This window comes from Triticum aestivum, chromosome 7A (assembly GCF_018294505.1).
Source record: "Triticum aestivum cultivar Chinese Spring chromosome 7A, IWGSC CS RefSeq v2.1, whole genome shotgun sequence".
Taxonomy (NCBI): Eukaryota; Viridiplantae; Streptophyta; class Magnoliopsida; order Poales; family Poaceae; genus Triticum; species Triticum aestivum.
In genome coordinates, this window is record NC_057812.1 from 303,240,077 (window position 1) to 303,260,682 (window position 20,606).

The window sequence follows — 20,606 nt, forward strand, 5'->3', positions numbered from 1 at the left end:
AGACTGAAGCCGGCATATCATCTTGAGATTTACGAAGTCACCATAGGTGCCTCGTCGTCGACGAGAACGTCTCCTCCCACTGAAAGCGCATCGCCGGAAATCCTGAAATAAAATCAGAAATAATGCGATCACCAGAATTTAAACCCTAGTGAGTTGGGGATACCACTATTCACCTAACAATCTCAATCACAGAATGGTTAGCAAAACGTCACGTTTTTCTAAATAGCATGCTACACGTGTGAAGGTAGGCGGGTTGGAGTTGTTGTTGTTTTCTGCTGCCCTAATTGGATTTTTTTTTGAGGGGTGCTGCCCTAATTGGATGTCCGCTGGTAAAACCGTCTATAGTCGGCCTCAGCCCAGCCCATATAACGGCTGCGTCTGACCACCCGAGCCGACCTCTCGCCGTCGTCTTCCTCCTGGAACCCCCGAATCCTCCTCATCTTCCCCCCTTTCCCTCTTATCGTCGTCGAGATGTACCATCCCACGAGAGGCGGCGTCCGCGGCGGGCGAGATCGTAAGCCCCCCTAATTTCATATTAACTTTCTGACGACGCGGTTCTGCAGCGACCGTTAGGGTTTCGATGCAGGAGTTGGCGATCTGTTGTACCGGTTATCCCCAAACGGCCTGTTCTCCTACCCTGCGTTCGCGGGCCTGCTCTGGGCTGTTGGTTCCACTCGATATTTCGTTGGGGAGATGGGAATTGCCAAGGGATTGGGTTATTTTGTGCTACTGTGTTAATTTAAGAGGGTCGCGATGTAGACACATAGTTGTAGTACCTACAAGGACCATATTGAAACAATAGAGAGGGGGATACTTTACCATGCTAAATTACCAGAACTTACGCTGGACCCCCCCCCCCCCCCCCCCCCCTATCATCTAGGTCATTTTCCAGGATTAGACATGATGTCACATAGTAGTATTTCACTATTCTGGCATCAGCATCCATCTAAGCGAACCTATGACCTTAAATAAATTTGTACAGGTTTCAAAAACTGTTGAGGTATACAATATGCACATGCACCAGTGTTTATTCTTCAAGCTGGTGGACAACACAAAAATGAAGACATTGACTTATGTTCATTATATTTCTATATCCTTTTTAGATGTTAGTTGCATCACTGGAATGGGCAAAGTCCCTGCTAATCAACAGTAAGAATAATTTACCAAAATAATTAGATTCTAGTTACAATTACGTCTGCGCTTCTGCCTGTGTTCTGGAACAGTTATAGCAGTATATAGCCTAGTGCTATTATGTTTTTACTTCACATATTAGGGGATAACTATGATTTACAACTAACCTGGCATTGTCAACTAGTTGTACCTTGCTTGCCTATTTAAATGGAACGATTGAAATAAAGTTTTAATGCCATGCCTCTAGTATTCTGCAGTGCATCACAAAAAACTGTTTTTTTCTTCTTAAAAACCCAAAGTACAAAATGTGAACCTAAAAGTCCAGATCACAACTCAGACGTGTATTCCATCAATAGTTATTGACTTATTGTCACTGATATTTCCATTTTCTAGCCTTCTATTATACTTATCATTATAACTTTGTTATTATATTGTGACATAAAATGGAGATCGATAGCTCAATACTTAGTATCTTGTCTTATTTATTCTCACAGAATTCAAATGGGATGATGTGAAGGTTGACAAGCACCGGGAGAATTACCTTGGTCATAGTGTTAAGGCTCCTGTTGGTAGATGGCAGAAAGGTAAGCGCCTCTCCCCCCCTCCCCTCCCCTTTCTTGCACTACGGATTTCTTATGTCACTGCCCTTTCCTAGTTTTGTGAATTTGATTCAAAACCTCATGTTTCTTGGTATAATTTCCTGCTGAACCCCGTTTGCACTTGTGAACTACTTAATATGCGATGAGCTCCCTGTTTGATGTGTGTGTAACTACGTATTCTTCTAGCAAAGGGCACATTAGTTATAACTTATAATAATCTCAAAGAATCCACATTGCTCTAGCAACTCATGTCCTGAAGTTGCTAATCAAATCATTGCTGACTGTCTGAGTTGTTATTATGTCTTTTTACAATTTCACTATTATGTTTTAGTGAGGCAAGTTTATTAGTGCACTATGATCAACTAGATTATAGGATCTGGCATAATGTAAAAAAGTCAGTCTGCATACCTACTGTGCTACTCGTATCTCTGAAAAAAAACCTGCTATCTGCTAGATCATCTCTATGGATTGGATACATTCTGGATACAATTAGGTTGAGCAATTACACAGTTCAACCTTCTAGTTCATAGGTATGGTGTGCCAGTTACATAATAACATGTTTTTTTTACCATTTATTATGCTCTTGCGGTGGTAAAATATGAACACTAGCATTGGCATAACTGCCTTTTGATAGCAGCAAGTTCCTGATTGTGTCTTACGGTTGGGCTTGTGCATGTGGCTTCATGGGCTTGCACTTAAAGTAGGCTGAAATGGCAATGCATCTTGCATGGATTTCTTTAGTCTTGTGATTGACTGCGCAAATTGTCTGCTTTATAATATTGACACTCTGGCTATCTCTGCCAGGGAAGGACTTGTTGTGGTATACAAGGGATAAGCAATCTGACTCAGAAGACGCTATGAAGGAAGAAATTAGGAGAGTGAAAGAGGAGGAGGAACAGGCCATGCGCGAGGCACTTGGCTTAGCTCCCAAGCGTAGCAGTCGACCAAAGGGCAATCGTTTAGATAAGCATGAATACGCTGAGCTAATAAAGAGGGGATCTACCGCAGAGGATTTGGGAGCCGGCCATGCTGAAGCAGCACAAGTGCAAGGATTAGGTTTATACAAGTAGGTTTTCACACCAGAACAATTTATTTATGTTTTTTTAATTCCCTTGGAATGTGGTACTGTATATTAGTATAATATTTTATTGTCAATTTATCTAATTTAACGCACATATTATCTCCATGACTCCAGGGCTCCTCACAACGAGGAAGAACCAAGCTCTCTTAGTCCTGACCCTCCTGGAACGGAGCCTGAGCAGGTTGACTTTGCACCTGCAACGAAGCAGGAAGATTCTGAAGGTGATAGGAGGGGAAAAAGGCGGGGCGAAGAGAGGAGAGGGGACAGAGAAAAAGAGCGGAGGCGTGAAAAGCACTATGAGGGAAAAGAGAGGAAGCGAGACAAGTATGAGAGTAGACACGACTCGGAGGACAGGGAGAAGCGCCACCGCAAGGATAAGCAGAAGAGGAGGCATGATTCTGATTAACATAGCAGGCTAGCAGCGCTGCAACAGTATTGCTACTGTACCTTACTTGCATGTTTCATGACTTGGATGCTACTCTTGCTTGATAATGTAGTGTATGATTCAATTCTGCTGTCTATACCGTGCCCCTATTTCGCAGAAACACATGTGCAACTACGGATAGAATCGCATGACTTTGTTGTGCCTGTTGAAGATTGAAAAGATGGTGTTTCATGAAGAAGACTGAAATCATGTCTGATGAATTTTAGTCGGCTCAAATTTTATAATTCCCTTGGTTACTTGTTCAATCAGTTAGTGAAGTTCTGCCCGGGTGCAGCAAAAATGGAAGACCCTTTGAATCAAATAAATTTTCTAGGACCTCTTTCTAATATTTGACATTATATTTGGAAAGCAATTTTTTCATTGACTCAAACCTCTTGCAAGTTTTTTTTTGTTTTCATTTGTTAATTACACGTGCGTTGTAGCTGCATAACTATTCTAATGGTTCAACATTAATCGTATATATACCTTCATTGTTGTGGGTTATTTTATTTTATCTTCTTGTGGGCTATTTTTACATGACAGCCTTTTTTTTTACAAAATCTGCATAGGAGTACTATTTGTCTGGGAAACACGTCCATCCAAGAGAATAAATAAATATACCTAGCTGCATGACTTCATGGGTACGATCTTTTCTGACAATGATCATCGCTGCGTTCAAATTTCCTGAGAAAGCCATGATTCCCAGTAGCAAAACTAACAACAGTTTTCAGATCAATGTACCCATTTATGTTCTTCAAGCATTGCCGTATGAGCTTCTCCAGTGGAGCAAGACATCGTGATAGAGATTCTAAGAGCACCTACAGCCCCGCGGATAGTGACTGGTCATGTTTCAAATAATCATTTTCACAACTGGGTATCTCAAATTAGAAATCTCAAATCCATACTATTACATGCAACACAAACCTAATTTTAAGTGGAGCTCGTCCGGCTCTGCCGTGTCCATGTCCGGCGGTTGGCTACGCTTCTCCAAGTGTTGGTCCGGTCGCCAGCGAGGTAGAGTAGGACATGGGACACGAGCCGGCTCCCGGATTTAAGGCGCCGTCATCTCACAGGCCCTACTCTTCCTTGTCCGAGCCCGGAACCCTGACGGTGCCGGTGGACGTCAGATCAATGATGGTCCATCCTGGGACGAGCCGGCGACATCCACCACGATGCGGTTGTAGCTCTCGGACTGGTGCACCACGGGGTGTGAGAGATCTCCAGTTTCGAGGTTCAACGATGTGTGGTTTTGTCCTGCTGTCGTTGGTACAACCTGTTTTTCAGGATCACAAAACCCAAAGCTGATAATTATTTTAAATCCATCAATGTCAAGGCGGCGTACCACACCGACAAGCCTTTTATTTTATCAAATCGAGCAACACAGATATTTTTCTTGGAAGTCACATTTGCATGTAGTGATGACTGGAGAGTATTGCAAAGGTTTGAGCAGAGGAATTCGTTTAATGAAGTTGCGCAACAAGATGATGCTTACACTGCTCTTGATGTAGAAGATTCCACAGATGTTCGTAGTATCTTTGAGAACCATCACGTCAATAACGCTGGCGAAAACATTCCCTATCAGGCTGTGGACGTACGAGAGTTGATCAATAAGACGCTAACGTTCGAGGATATTGAGGATGAAGAAGAAGATGGCACTGGGGGGAATTATGATTCAGACTGCTACACATGGCGAAAATGTTGACACTGCTGACGCGGATGATGATTAGATTGTTTTTGTCGTATTTGCCTGTGAGAAGACAACTTTTTATCTACTATGTGAAATTGTTTTTGCTATGACAACTAAAACTTGATGAAGTTGTTGTTTAGTTTTCTTGCTGTGAAAACATCACTTATTATGTATGTTGATTTGTGTTTGCTAATTGTATGACGACTAAAACATGATGACATTATTGTTTAGTTGTACTCATATTTGGCTGTGAAACTTGTATTTGATGACATAACTTGCTATTGGACTGCAATTTTCGCTACGTCTTCGAATGGGGACAAAACTGAACCGACAGGGCCTCTGCTAATTTATTTATTTATTAGCAAAAGGGCCTATGCTATTTATTTATTTATGAGCAAAAGGGGATACCCTCGATTTCCGTTAATAGAATCACTGGATGTTCACAACACTACGCCCAGCCTGCTAAACAGGTTTCATTCATTACTAGTTTCAGCAAAATGCTCATGTCATAGCCACTGAATACATCACGAGTGCTACATACACCGCAAATAAAGAGACAATCATCCAATGGAGCACAACGATCTTGCCCATTATCTTCACAAGCTCTTTCATCTCCTCATTGCTGTCAAGGCCGTTCAGCAGCTATTGCTTAGCCATGATCAGATGAACTGCATCTTTAACTTTCTGCTCTGCGTCTTCCTCTTCTGTCGTTCCTTCAGTTACTTGTCCAACACCCAAACCCGCTGGTATTAGGATTCCTCGGCTAACCAAATAATCAGCGTACTTCCATTCCCCCACATCAGCAACTTCTCAGAAATACAAATCGCACGAATCTTTCCTTTTCTGCACGAATCAAATTGGAAGATCATCAACCAAACTATTAAAAATCAGCAACTGAAAGCAAGCGAACAAAACTTAAACATATTATTACCCCATGATTCAGGCATTTGTAGAAGACTCGGTCAGGGTTGATGATTGTAGTTGAGACGCGACGGATGACTCTGCGTGATTTACAGCAGTGGCATCACACCAACGGCATCGGGTTGCGATGAGCAACCGGCTGTGGTGAGCGTGCCGACGGGGGTGTGATGAGACCCACAGGCGATGGTACGGGTGGCGACTTGGCGCATATCTGGCTGTTGCCTGCTAAAGAGCGGGTGGACGAGCCGCCAGAGGACATGGTTGGTGTGGCCAGACCTTCTGATGCTAGGCAGAGTAAATAGAGAAGAGAAGAAGCGAACGTTGGATATGTCAGTTTCATTACTTGTAGAGTAGCATAACACTATATATAGTCATAGTCTAGGTTTGGATTCGAACCAGCTACAAGAGCACGTTTCTCTTTTTTCCAAAACTCATCAATGTCTCTTTACTGGTACACTAGCTTGTTCTGTATGCCTTCTCAAGTCTTTGATTTCCGAGAATGTTATGTGGCGAACGTTCCCTGGGAGGAGGACAGCAAACGAAGGCATTTTCCTCGCAGTTTTAGTTGCGAAGCAGGATCAAACGAGGGCAGTTTCGGGAATGTTATCTGATAAACGAGCCCAGTTTTTCTTCTCTTCCTACTAGCAAGAGGCCCATACGTTGCATGGAACATCAAGATGCATTTATATGAGTTGTTTATCTTGTGGAAGACAAATATGAATGAGCGAAGGCCATATTTGCAAATGTGGAGAGGGGTGCGGGTATCTTTTTGCAAAATTGTCATAGTTTGCTTTCTATCCATCAGATATAGATCGGGCGGTCTATATTGCAGGATGGCAGACACACCATCATCACCAACTCATTTTTTATGAGTAGATGGAGAAATAAAAGTATGCTACGTGGTGTCGGCTTAGTCAACAAACGATTGTGCCAACCTTGACCGTTGGATTAACATTCAATGTGTGTCGTGTTTCTTCAATCTCTTCTTCCTCCAGCCTCTAAAGCCAAACCAACGCCGACGAGACCGCCTGCTCCTACCTCCCACGGCTGGCTGTGCTGCGGCGCACGGATCGCGGCCACATCACACCCTAAAACTCTGCGCATCTTCCCCAGCTCCCGTTGGTTCCTGTCCGAGGCCTCACCATCGTCCCCCGCCTTGGTTCGCTCACCGCGGCGCCACCCTCCGGTGTTGTCAACATGATCAACAACCGAGAGGAATAAGGAGATGACTGTACATGGTGAGGATGACAGTAGGGACTCACCAGGATCATGGCAGTAGGCAAGCAAGTGCCTCCTTTATTACAAGAAAAAAATGGTTCCTCCTGACGGTTTCCTGACATCTGGATCGCACGCCACTATCAACGTAGTCAATAAGCGAGATAACTGCACAAGGAGCGGCTGACACCCGGGACCCAGCAGCTCGTGCAGTATTTTTTTGTTTCGGGACGGAGCAGGGTATCAACTGGGTTGTGCGGGAGCTGTGGCCCGTCTAGCCCAGACTTTTATTTCATATATTTACCACATGACCAGCCTGAGTTTTTTTCTTTCTAAAAATGGCTAGCCCAGCTATTTATGTTTTGTAGAATAACCAACGGAGGCCTACTTGCTTTTCTATGCCCTGTTGGGTCGGAATCTTTCAAGATGAGGAGGGATGCATTCGGCTTGCCCAGAAAATGGGCTATAAGTAATAAGAAATGGGCAAAAAATACAACAAACAGGCAGTTAGTTTCAAATTACTTTTTTCTTTCGGATTTTGATATTTTAAATTTCATTATTTTGTGCAGGTAAAATTTTATTGGATTTTAAATTAAGGTATGTTTAATTTTTAATTAATTTGAATCTGGCTAGAAATTTCGGGCTGTATGCTGTTTGGGACAGATTTGGAGGCTGACTTGTGGGTCTACTAGGTTGACGTGTACGAAAGGTGTTGTCAACTTAGTCCACAAATGATTCTAGTAGTAGTGACCATTGGATGTTAATCCAACGGCTGTGCTGCTTCTTCAATATCTGATGTTGTTGCTCCAGCCGCCCAAACCAGCGCCGGTGGGACCGCCTGCTCCTGCCTACCGTGGCCGGCTGTGCTGCCGCGCAGGCCGCACTGCCCCACCCTACTTCATCGTTGGCCAGACCATTCCTCTACTCAACCACATCTCCTGTTATTTTTCGGCGATGGAAGCCGAACCAGTAAACCCTCATACTCCCCACCGCGTGGGCAACCACAGCCGAGTCTTCCCCGGCCCCGGGTCATTCCCTTCCTAGGCCTCGCCTTCGTCCATCGCCCTGGTGCTATCGGCGCGGCATGGTCAACATGGTCATCGAATAACATCCATCGGAAGAGGACTGTACATGGAGAGGCTGAAAGCTAGGTTCACGGACACACTCAAGGAAGTGCCTCCTTATTACGTGCAAAATAATGATTCCTCCACCTAATAGCAGGGACCCACCGGAAGGGCCTCTGTATTTTGCGAAAAAATGCCCCCCCCCCCGCCAAAAGCTCGGACTCACCGATACGTCCATTTTGCATCATGTTTTCTTACTGTTATTTATAATATTTTTATCCGTAATAATGCTTTTTGGAGTACTTATAATGCCTTCTCTCTCATAATTTGCAAGGTGCACACCAAGAGGGAGAATTCCGGCAGCTGGAAATCTGGACCCGAAAAAGCTACGTCAGGCTACCTATTCTGCACAACTCCAAATGAGCTGAAACTTCACGGGGAATTTTTATGGAATATATAAGAATTATTGGAGCAAATAACTACCAGAGAGGGCCACCAGGTGGGCACAACCGACGCGGGCGCGCCAGGGCCCCCTGGCGCGCCCTGGGGGGTTGTGGCCTCCTCGGCCCACCTCAGGTGCCCATCTTTTGGTATATAAGGCATTTTGACCTAGAAAAATAAAATAAGAGGAGGACTTTCAGGACGAAGCACCTCCGCCTCGAGGCGGAACATGGGCAGGAGCACTTTTGCCCTCCGGCGGGGCGATTCTGCTGGGGGAACTTCCCTCCTGGAGGGGGAAATCATCGTCATCATCATCACCAACAACTCTCCCATCTTGGGGAGGGCAATCTCCATCAATATCTTCAATAGCACCATCTCCTCTCAAACCCTAGTTTATCTCTTGTGTTCAGTCTTGTTACCGGAACTATAGATTGGTACTTGTGGGTGACTAGTAGTGTTGATTACATCTTGTAGTTGATTACTATATGGTTCATTTGGTGGAAGATTATATGTTCAAATCCAATAGGCTATTTAATACCCCTATGATCTTGAGCATGATTATTATTTGTGAGTAGTTACCTTTGTTCTTGAGGTCATGCAAGAAATCATGTTGCAAGTAATCATGTGAATTTGATATGTGTTCGATATTTTGATAGTATGTATGTTGTGATTCCCTTAGTGGTTTCATGTGGAAGTCGACTACATGACACTTCATCATATTTGGGCCTAAGAGAATGCATTGTGGAGTAGAAATTAGATGATGGGTTGCGAGAGTGACAGAAGCTTAAACCCCAGTTTATGCGCTATTCCGTAAGGGACCGATTGGATCTAAAAGTTCAATATTATGGTTAGAATTTATTCTTAATACTTTTCTTGTAGTTGCGGATGCTTGCGCGGGGGGGGGGGGTTAATCATAAGTAGGAGGTTTGTTCAAGTAAGAACATTACCTAAGCACTGGTGCACCCACATATCAAATTATCAAAGTAGCGAACACAAATTAAACCAACATGATGAAAGTGACTAGATGAAATTCCTGTGTACCCTCAAGAATGCTTTGCTTATCATAAGAGACCGTTTTGGACTGTCCTTTGCCTCAAAAGGATTGGGCTACCTTGCTACACTTTTGTTACTATTATCGTTACTTGCTCGTTACAAATTATCTTGCTATCAAACTACTCCGCTACTTACAATTTCAGCACTTGCAGACATTACCTTACTGAAAACCACTTGTCATTTCCTTTTGTTCCTCGTTGGGTTCGACACTCTTACTTATTGAAAAGAGCTACAATTGATCCCCTATACTTTTGGATCATCAAGGATATTTTCTGGCGCCGTTGCCGGGGAGTGAAGCGCCTTTGGTAAGTGGAATTCGGTAAGGTAACATTTATATAGTGTGCTGAAATTTATTGTCACTTGTTACTATGGAAAACAATCCTTTGAGGGGTTTGTTCGGGGTATCTTCACCTCGTCTAGAATCACAATTAGCTACCCCTCAACCTAGTGCACCTACTGAAAATATTGAATATGAAATTCCTTCGGGTATGATAGAACACACTACTGCAGGATGCTACTAACGTGACACTACGATCAGAGACCCTTCGAGAAACTGTGTGCGATGCAATAATCGCAAACGGTGCTGTATGAAAACCGTCAGAAATGTATAAAACATTTGCGATGACGGATGCATAAAACACGGTTTAGGTTTTAGTTGCGTGTACGATGAAGGGCATACGGTTCAGTTCAATTAACTGTTTGCGATGAGGAGGAACAAAAGAAACGGGCAACCAGATAAAGGCGTGTGCGGTACACATCATACGGTTCACTCGGATGAACTGTTTGTGATTAGGCAACACAAAAGAAATGGTCAGCCAGATCAAGGTGTGTGTGATTGAGGGCATACGCTTCAGAAGGATTAACTGTTTGCGATTAGGCAACAGAACAGAAACGGGTCAGCTAGATCAAAGTGTCTGTGATTGATGGCATACACTTCACATGGATGAACTGTTTGCGATTGGCCACAACAAACTGAAACAGTTAGATAGATCAACGTGTGTGTGCTAGACGGGCAGACACATTCTAATTAAAAGAACTATGCGCGATGGTGCTGACATTGCCTATTGCGGTGCACCCTATGGTGCAAACGCCACGTATGCGGCCGAGAAGGCGTACGTGCCCACATTACGCCTTCCGGGAATAGTGCCGCACTTATAACCATTAGTAAATTTTGAGCATGCGTACCATCACATTCCAAATTGCAAACCTGTTCACACCGATCAAAACCTAAACGGTTTCCCACTTAGGGGTGTATTACTATGCGGTTATAAATACTACTCCTCCAAGATGACTGCACATTCCTCCTCAACTCCTCATCCACAAAAAGTCAAAAACATACAAGTCATTCATCATCGTTCCCTTGTGTCCGCCATGGCCAGCATGAGTTCTGGGTCGAGAGATTACCACCAGGGAGAGGCGAGCCTGGAAGCGGGAGCACGAGAGATGTTCTGCCTCGCCACAAAAGTAGCCAACATGTCCCGCCGCACGACCATAGCAGCACAGAGGTCCCGCCGTGCTGCCTAAGCAGCATGGAGGACCCGCCGCATCGTCCATGCAGCAAACTGGTCCGACCGTGCCGTGGAAGCAGAAGACATGTCCCACCGTGCCGCGAATGCAGCAGAGATGTCCTGCCACGCCGCAGCGGCTTGGGAAATTGCCTCGCGGGCAGACGAGGACTCTTACAGGTGCATGCGTGCCCTCGTCCTCAGGCAGATGGATCAGATCTCTAGGTGGGCGAGGTTGCAGGATGACCTGCAAGCCTCGTTTGAACATTCTACTGACGTCATCCGATAACTAAATAAGAACAATGCGAAGCTCCGGGCCGAGCATGACCTGCTGAGGGCGAAGATCGTCGGAAGTGTGGAGCAGCAGGAGTAGACCATTGCCTTGTTGAAGAGGACCGACGTCATCGTCGAGAAACTTACGGACGAGAATGCCATGCCGCGCATCGAGCGCAGAAGGCTAGTGGAGGAATCCGTGGATGCTCTCAACCAGCATGTTGAGGACAAGAAAGAGCTTGTCGCCGCCCGCCGCGGAGACTAGTTCCTGTTGTGGCTTCCTTCTTCTTTTGCCCTTGTGTATATCGGGCGTTGCCGCATGTGGCTTTTTTCAATTATGTTTATAAATATGTAAGACAATTATTATCCAATGTCATCATCCTTATATTCATCATGCTTGCTATAAGTCGCAGACGATCCCATATAGGTCCGGCGGATCTTACATCAAGATCCGTGCAAAACTTTCTTTTAGGATTTTCATTTTTCTCTCTTAAATCTCAGTCCAGTGAGACATATAGTCACGCCGTAGAACAGGTGCTCGGGCGCCATTAATGGAGACGTTGGGAGGGAGGTGCGCGGTGGGTAGGGGTCAAAAGGGCTCTCCTCCCGATGAGCACGCGCAGGGGTCTGATCACACGCCTCCCGTACTCAAATAGCTACCTCGCACGACACCTCCTAGCCAATAAAAAAGGGGACGCGTGGCCGCACATAATTGGTAAGTTGAACGCCCATGATTTCAATAATACTTGCGTTTCCGATTTGTAAGTGACAACACTTGTTCCAAAATGACTTTGTTAATTGTCAATGTGTGCGCCTTCGCAAATCGGGCAGAAAAATTACCACAGCATGTTGGTGCCATGTCATGAGACCATGCCAAGTTTCATGATTTTCAGGCGTGTTTTGGAATTACATGAATTAAAAAACCAAGTTTCTCAATCTTTCCGGCCGAGTCACGATGCCCAGATGTTTGAATTTCACTCCCATCTCTTGCATGGGACCTAAAAATTCGCCCAAGGACACACATGTGATTTTTCAAACAACTTTGATGCACTAGAGCATGTGCTTGTAGTTCAAATTTGAATTATGCACATCAAATGCCCATCAACGCAATTAATGTATAAAAAAGGCCAAACGAACCTAGAATAATTCCAAAATTTAGCACAATACTTCTATTTGGTCTAATTTGGTTGTGTAAAAAAATTAAGGCGGGAGAAGGCAGTGTACGTATGCCATTTCGCACATGGAGGTGATACGTTCCCTCTCGAAACCACGAGCCTTCTTCAGGGAAGCTTCGGTTTGCCAGAAGCTTACACCAAAGCTTGTCCCAATTCGGCCAAAAAATTACCGCAACATGTTGGTGCCATGTCATGACACCATGCCGAGTTTCATGATTTTCGGGCGTGTTTTGGAATTATAGGAATTAAAAAACCAACTTTCTCAATCTTTCCAGCCGAGCCACGACGCCCAGATGTTTGAATTTCACTCCCATCTCTTGCATGGGACCTAGAAATTCACCCAAGGACACACATGTGATTTTTAAACAACTTTGGTGCACTCGAGCATGTGCTTGTAGTTCAAATTTGAATTATACACATTAAATGCCCAGAAACTCAATTAATGTATAAAAAAGGTGAAACGAGCCTCGAATAATTCCAAAATTTTGCACGGTACTTCTATTTGGTCTAATCTGGCTATGTAAAAAAATTAAGGCGGGAGAAGGCAGTGTACGTATGTCGTTTCGCACACAGAGCTGACACGTTCCCTCTCGGAACCACGAGCCTTCTTGAGGGAAACTCCGGTTTGCAAGAAGTTTACACCAAAGCTTGTCCCAATTCGGCCAAAAAAATTACCACAGCATGTTGGTGCCATATCATGACACCATGCCAAGTTTCATGATTTTCAGACGTGTTTTGGAATTACAGGAATTAAAAAACCAAGTTTCTCAATCTTTCCGGCCGAGCCACGACGCCCAGATGTTTGAATTTCACTCCAATCTCTTGCATGGGACCTAGAAATTAGCCCAAGGACACACATGTGATTTTTCAAACAACTTTGGTGCACTGGAGCCTTTGCTTGTAGTTCAATATTGAATTATGCATATTAAATGCCCATAAACTCAAATAATGTATAAAAAAGGTGAAACGAGCCCGAAATAATTCCAAAATTTTGCACGGTACTTCTATTTGGTCGAATCTGGCTGTGTAAAAAAATTAAGGCGGGAGAAGGCAGTGTACGTATGTCGTTTCGCACACGGAGGTGACACATTCCCTCTCGGAATCACGAGCCTTTTTGAGGGAAGCTCTGGTTTGCAAGAAGCTTACACCCAAGCTTGTCCCAATTCGGCCAAAAAAATTACTGCAACATGTTCATGCCATGTCATGACACCATGCCAAGTTTCATGATTTTCAGGCGTGTTTTGGAATTACAGGAATTAAAAAACCAAGTTTCTCAATCTTTCCGGCCGAGCCACAACGTCCAGATGTTTGAATTTCAGTCCCATCTCTTGCATGGGACCTAGAAATTCACCCAAGGACACACATGTGATTTTTCAAACAATTTTGGTGCACTGGAGCCTGTGCTTGTAGTTCAAATTTGAATTATGCACATTAAATGCCCAGAAACTCAATTAATATATAAAAGGCCAAACGAAACATGGAATAATTCCAAAATTTAGCACGATAATTCTATTTGGTCTAATCTGGCTATGTAAAAAAATTAAGGCGGGAGCAGGAGTGTATGTATGTCGTTTCGCACACGGAGGTGACACGTTCCCTCTTGGAATCACGAGCTTCTTGAGGGAAGCTCCGGTTTGCAAGAAGCCTACACCAAAGCTTGTCCCAATTTGGCCAAAAAAATTACCGCAGCATGTTGGTGCCATGTCATGAGACCATGCCAAGTTTCATGATTTTAAGGCGTGTTTTGGAATTACAGGAATTAAAAACCAATTTTCTCAATCTTTCCGATCGAGCCACGACGCCCAGATGTTTGAATTTCACTCCCATTTCTTGCATGGGACCTAGAAATTCACCCAAGGACACACATGTCATTTTTCAAACAACTTTGGTGCACTGGAGCACGTGCTTGTAGTTCAAATTTGAATTATGCACATTAAATGCGCATAAACTCAATTAATGTATAAAAAGGCCAAACGAACATGGAATAATTCCAAAATTTAGCATGATACTTCTATTTGGTCTAATCTGCCCGTGTTAAAAAATTAAGGCGGGAGAAAGCAGTGTACGTATGCCGTTTCGCACACAGAGGTGACACATTCCCTCTCGGAACCAGGAGCCTTCTTGAGGGAAGCTCCGGTTTGCAAGAAGCTTACACCAAAGCTTGCCCCAATTCGGCCAAAAAAATTACTGCAGCATGTTGGTGCCATGTCATGACACCATGCCAAGTTTCATGATTTTCAGCCGTGTTTTGGATTTACAGGAATTAAAAAACCAAGTTTCTCAATCATTCCGGCCGAGCCACGACACCGAGATGTTTGAATTTTATTCCCGTTTCTTGCATGGGACCTATAAATTCACCAAAGACACACATGTGATTTTTCAGCAAACTTTGGTGCATTGGAGCATGTGCTTGTAGTTCAAATTTGAATTATGCACATTAAATGCCCAGAAACTCAATTAATGCATAAAAATGCCAAACGAACCCGGAATAATTCCAAATTTAAACACGACACTCATTTAATAGTTGCATGTTCACCGTACGTAAATGTTCTAGCAATTCAAACACCATCCTTTCCCTCCGTAACACCATTTTGTTTTTCAAAACATAATGAAAAAAATCAAGTATACCACAAACAGTTTACTTGAAAGAATCGTGCGGGATGCGATATAAAATATCTTGGCGCATCATCTTGTCTGGCTTACGTAGGAAGCTTCGTCGTTTACAGTCCACTGCCCCCGCTTGAACCACACTTGCGCGCTAGTTTCTCGCGGCACCGAGCGATTTTTTTTGCCACCGCGGAAATATCTATCTCCCCGCCCCCTCCCTCCTACCAAAATCCATATTTCTACTGTTCCTCCTTGCTTTCCAAGTTCAAACCTTCACTGCTGCTTACTGGCAGCTCAGCCTCCTCGCCGGCGACCCTTCTTCTTGCAGCGCCGTGTCCTCGCCGGCGACCCTTCTTCTTGCTGCGCGGCCTCCTCGCCGCCGACCCTTCTTCTTGCTGCGCAGCCTCGTCGATATGGTCAGGTAATCCACACCCCACCCACACCATCCTCCTCCTTTCCCGTCCCACATGCCCCGATTGACGGAGCGACACCTTCCACCGAAATCACTGCCCCCCTCCTCCAATTAAGCGCCGCCCACAGCCATTTTATATGTAGTATAACATGGATCTGAGTAGCATGCGGCCGCATGCGCGAACGAGGTCGCTATGGCTGACATGCGTGTCGACCTCCAGATCTTGGAGGAGCACCTCTTCTTCGAGGCCACCGTCGACAATGCCGCGGGTTGTCTACTTTAAAATACAGTTCATGATGTTTTCTCGAGGCCACTGCCAGTGCCTTCTAGTGATTTGTCCTCTGTAATGTTAATATGCAATCTGATGTTCAGTTAATAGTTTGGTCCTCTGAAATGTAATGTTCAGTTAAAACTTTGGTCCAACAATTCTACATTTCGTAGTACTATTCTCAAGCATTCTTTGTTTTGTTAACTGTCTTATCTTCTAGTACATGTTTCTATTCTGCAATGTCATGCTCAGTTAACTATTTTGGTTCATTTGGTCTGCTGTCCATTTAACTGTTTGGTTCAGTTTTGCAATTTGATTTTCATTTGTTGTGGGTACAATTTTGTATTGTTATGCATGTGGCACCAATCGAATTTGGCTGTACTCAATACATATTCTACTGATAGTATGTCAACTCTCAGTTAACCTGATCAAGATCTTCCTTATGTGTGTTGCAGGGAAACAATGGGAGACACTACGGTTTACCATCAAGGTTTGTTCAAGCAGGGTCCTTTGGCTAATAGCACATTATTATGCAGTTGCAGGAATCATTCCAATATTTAGGTTTCTTACAATTTGGTCTTGCACATGTAGGTGCTGTTGTAAGAGGCTTAGACCCACTGTTCGACCCATTTTGCATATGGGGAAATAAGATGTCCATGAATATCAATCAAGTCAAGAAACTCAGAAAGATTGTTAGGATGTAGAAACTTGCGACGAATAACAACAAGATCTTTGTTTGCACAATGAAGAAGACATCAATCAACTATAGGATGGTACCAACTCTTTTACCTTGTTTTTACCCCTTGCACCATTTCAAAATTTACAACAACTATTTATGCATAGCTTTGTTTTCAGTACTTTTCAACGCAGTTCACCGATGATTACCTCTCAAACCACATGCATGGTCAAGAGGCGAGGAAGGTATTCATTCAACACCCACGGTACAATACTGAAGTCTTGCTAAAGAGGACGAAGGTTGGGCGGGCAATTATCCATAGCCACTGGCCTAAAGTTGCAAGGACATTCAACATCACTGAAGGCTCAATATTTGCCTTCCGCTTCTGTAGTTTTCCCAGATGAGATTCATCTGTCTATTTACCGTGTATGATGCTACTTTCCAAAGGTTTTTGATGTTGCATGTGAAACTTGATGCTGTTGTGTAATGGCATAACTGAGTGCCGAAGCTATCTAATGTAATTCGATTATGAAATCCTGGTTGCTTTTATACGGATATGAAATATCTGGCGTGTTTTATAAGAAATATTAGTTTGATTAGTACATGGATTATCAATAATAGGCCAATTACCCTGCTTATTGGGGTTTTCTATTTCCAATGGTTACTCAGATAGCACCGTGGGCGATGAACTCAAACAACCTGCACGGTTTCTAGAAAGTAGGCGTGTTCAATCAACTAACAATCACACACGGCTTCCGGCAGCGAACTACTTGCGTTGGGCCACCTTGCACAAACGTTTCCACACAAAGAATTGTGTGGGATGTACATACTGTTGGGGAACGTAGTAATTTCAAAAACTTTCCTACGCACATGTAGGATCATGGTGATGCATACTAACGAGAGGGGGGAGTGTTGTCTACGTACCCTCATAGACCATAAGTGGAAGTGTTTATCAACGCGGTTGATGTAGTCGCACACCTTCACGATCCGTCCCGATCAAGTACCGAACGTACGACACCTCCGCGTTCGGCACACGTTCAGCTTGATGACGTCCTCGCCTTCTCAATCCAGCAAGAGGGACGAAGTAGTAGATGAGTTCCGGCAGCACGACGACGTGGTGACGGTGTTGGTGAAGAACAATCTTCGCAGGGCTTCGCCTAAGCGCTACGAAAACTATGACGGAGGATAAACTAGAGGGGACGGGGTTGCCGACACACATCTTGGTGTTTCTTGATGTGTCTTGGGAGCTAGAACCACCCCTCTATTTATATGTTGAGCCTTGGGGTCGAAACTTGGAGTAAAAGCCTCCACAAAGTCGGTTTCACCCGAAAGGCAAGAGTCCTTCTCAGACTCCGGGGCCAGACGCCAGGGTTCCCGGTGTCTGGACCCACATGCCAGGGACCCTGGCATCTGGCCCCTGGACTCGGCAAAACTTCCTTTTGCGCTTTCCAAAATCCTTGTGGGCTTTCCCCTTTGGCCCAAATAAAGTGTTCTCGTACCGAAACATTTTGGGAAACATCCGGAACCCCTTCCGGTGAATTCTGGAACCCTTCTGGAGACCAAACACTATTATCCCATATATCAAACTTTATCTCCGGACCATTCCGGAGTTCCTCGTCATGTCCGTGATCTTATCCGGAACTACGAACAACATTCGGTTACCAACATTAATAACTCATAAATACTATATCGTCAACGAACGTTAAGCGTGCAGACCCTACGGGTTCGAGAACTATGTAGACATGACTGAGACACTTCTCTAGTCAATAACCAATAGCGAAACCTAGATGCCCATGTTGGCTCCTACATATTCTACGAAGATCTTTATCGGTCGAACCGCATAACAACATAAGTTGTTCCCTTTGTCATCAGTATGTTACTTGCCTGAGATTCGATCGTCGGTATCTCAATACCTAGTTCAATATCGTTACCGGCAAGTATCTTTGCTTATTCCTTCATACATCATCCCGCAACTAACTCATTAGTTACAATGCTTGCAAGGCTTATAGTGATGTGCATTATAGAGTGGGCCCAGAGATACCTCTCCGACAATCGGAGTGACAAATCCTAATCTCGAAATACGCCAACTCAACAAGTACCTTTGGAGACACCTGTAGAGCACCTTTATAATCTCCCAATTACGTTGTGAAGTTTGGTAGCACACAAAGTGTTCCTCCGGTAAACGGGAGTTGCATAATCTCATAGTCATAGGAACATGTATAAGTCATGAAGAAAGCAATAGCAACATACTAAACGATCAAGTGCTAAGCTAACAGAATGGGTCAAGTCAATCACATCATTCTCCTAATGATGTGATCCCTTTAATCAAATGACAACTCATGTCTATGGTTAGGAAACTTAACCATCTTTGATTAATGAACTAGTCAAGTAGAGGCATACTAGTGACACTGTGTTTGTCTATGTATTCACACATATATTATGTTTCCGGTTAATACAATTCTACCATGAATAATAAACATTTATCATGAAATAAGGAAATAAATAATAACTTTATTATTGCCTCTAGGGCATATTTCCTTCAGTCTCACACTTGCACTAGAGTCAATAATCTAGTTCACATCGCCATGTGATTTAACACCAACAGTTCACATCACCATGTGATTAACACCCATAGTTCACATCGTCATGTGACCAACACACAAAGGGTTTACTAGAGTCAATAATCTAGGTCACATCGCTATGTGATTAACACCCAAAGAGTACTAAGGTGTGATCATGTTTTGCTTGTGAGAGAAGTTTAGTCTACAAGTCTGCCACATTCAGATCCGTGTGTATTTTGCAAATTTCTATGTCAACAATGCTCTGCACGGAGCTACTCTAGCTAATTGCTCCCACTTTCAAAATGTATCCAGATTGAGACTTGGAGTCATCTGGATCAGTGTCAAAATTTGCATCGACGTAACCCTTTACGACGAACCTTTTGTCACCTCCATAATCGAGAAACATATCCTTATTCCACTAAGGATAATTTTGACCGCTGTCCAGTGATCTACTCCTAGATCACTATTGTACTCCCTTGCTAAACTCAGTGTAGGGTATACAATAGATCTGGTACACAACATGGCATACTTTATAGAAACTATGGTTGAGGCATAGGGAATGACTTTCATTCTCTTTCTATCTTCTGCCGTGGTCGTGCTTTGAGTCTTACTCAATTTCACACTTTGTAACACAGGTAAGATCTCTTTCTTTGACCGTTCCATTTTGAACTACTTCAAAATCTTGTCAAGGTATGTACTCATTGAAAAAACTTATCAAGCGTCTTGATCTATCTCTATAGATCTTGATGCTCAATATGTAAGTAGCTTCATCGAGGTCTTTATTTGAAAAACTCCTTTAAAAAACTCCTTTATGCTTTCCAGAAAATTCTACATTATTTCCGATTAACAATATGTCATTCACACATTCTTATCAGAAATGCCGTAGTGCTCCCACTCACTTTCTTGTAAATACAGGCTTCACCGCAAGTCTGTATAAAACCATATGCTTTGATCACACTATCAAAACATTTATTCCAACTCCGAGATGCTTGCACCGGTCCATTAATGGATCGCTGGTGCTTGCTCACTTTGCTAGCACCTTTAGGACCGACAAAACCTTTAGGTTGCATCATATACAACTCTTCTTCCAGAAATCCATTCAGGAATGCAGTCTTTACATCCATTTGCCAAATTTCATAATCATAAAATGCGACAATTGCTAACATGATTCGGACGGACTTAAGCATCGATACGAGTGAGAAAATCTCATCGTAGTCAACACCTTGAACTTGTCGAAACATTTTGCGACAATTCGAGCTTTGTAGATAGCAACACTACTATCAGCGTCCGTCTTCCTCTTGAAGATCCATTTATTTTCTATGGCTTGCCGACCATCGGGCAAGTCAACCAAAATCCACACTTTGTTCTCATACATGGATCCCATCTCAGATTTCATGGCCTCAAGCCATTTCACGGAATCTGGGGTCATCATCGCTTCCTCATAGTTCGTAGGTTCGTCATGGTCAATTAACATGACCTCCAGAACGGGATTACCGTACCACTCTGGTGTGGA

General features: G+C 43.7%; 1 protein-coding gene across 1 annotated transcript; it reads left to right on the top strand.

Moving 5' to 3' along the window:
* Positions 1-340: 340 nt before the first annotated feature.
* Positions 341-3,431, top strand: LOC123153344 (multiple myeloma tumor-associated protein 2 homolog). Its single transcript, XM_044572509.1, has 4 exons — positions 341-514; positions 1,626-1,715; positions 2,535-2,796; positions 2,926-3,431. The coding sequence occupies exons 1-4, from the start codon at positions 472-474 to the stop codon at positions 3,215-3,217; spliced, it is 687 nt and encodes a 228-aa protein (XP_044428444.1). The 5' UTR covers positions 341-471; the 3' UTR covers positions 3,218-3,431.
* Positions 3,432-20,606: the final 17,175 nt, after the last annotated feature.

What these genes read in the sequence shown, in the direction of transcription:
- LOC123153344 (XM_044572509.1), top strand. Translation starts at nt 472, where the DNA reads ATGTACCATCCCACGAGAGGCGGCGTCCGCGGCGGGCGAGATC. An exon ending in CGTCCGCGGCGGGCGAGATC is followed by an intron (nt 515 to 1,625) that starts GTAAGCCCCCCT and finishes TTATTCTCACAG; the next exon opens with AATTCAAATGGGATGATGTG. An exon ending in TGTTGGTAGATGGCAGAAAG is followed by an intron (nt 1,716 to 2,534) that starts GTAAGCGCCTCT and finishes TATCTCTGCCAG; the next exon opens with GGAAGGACTTGTTGTGGTAT.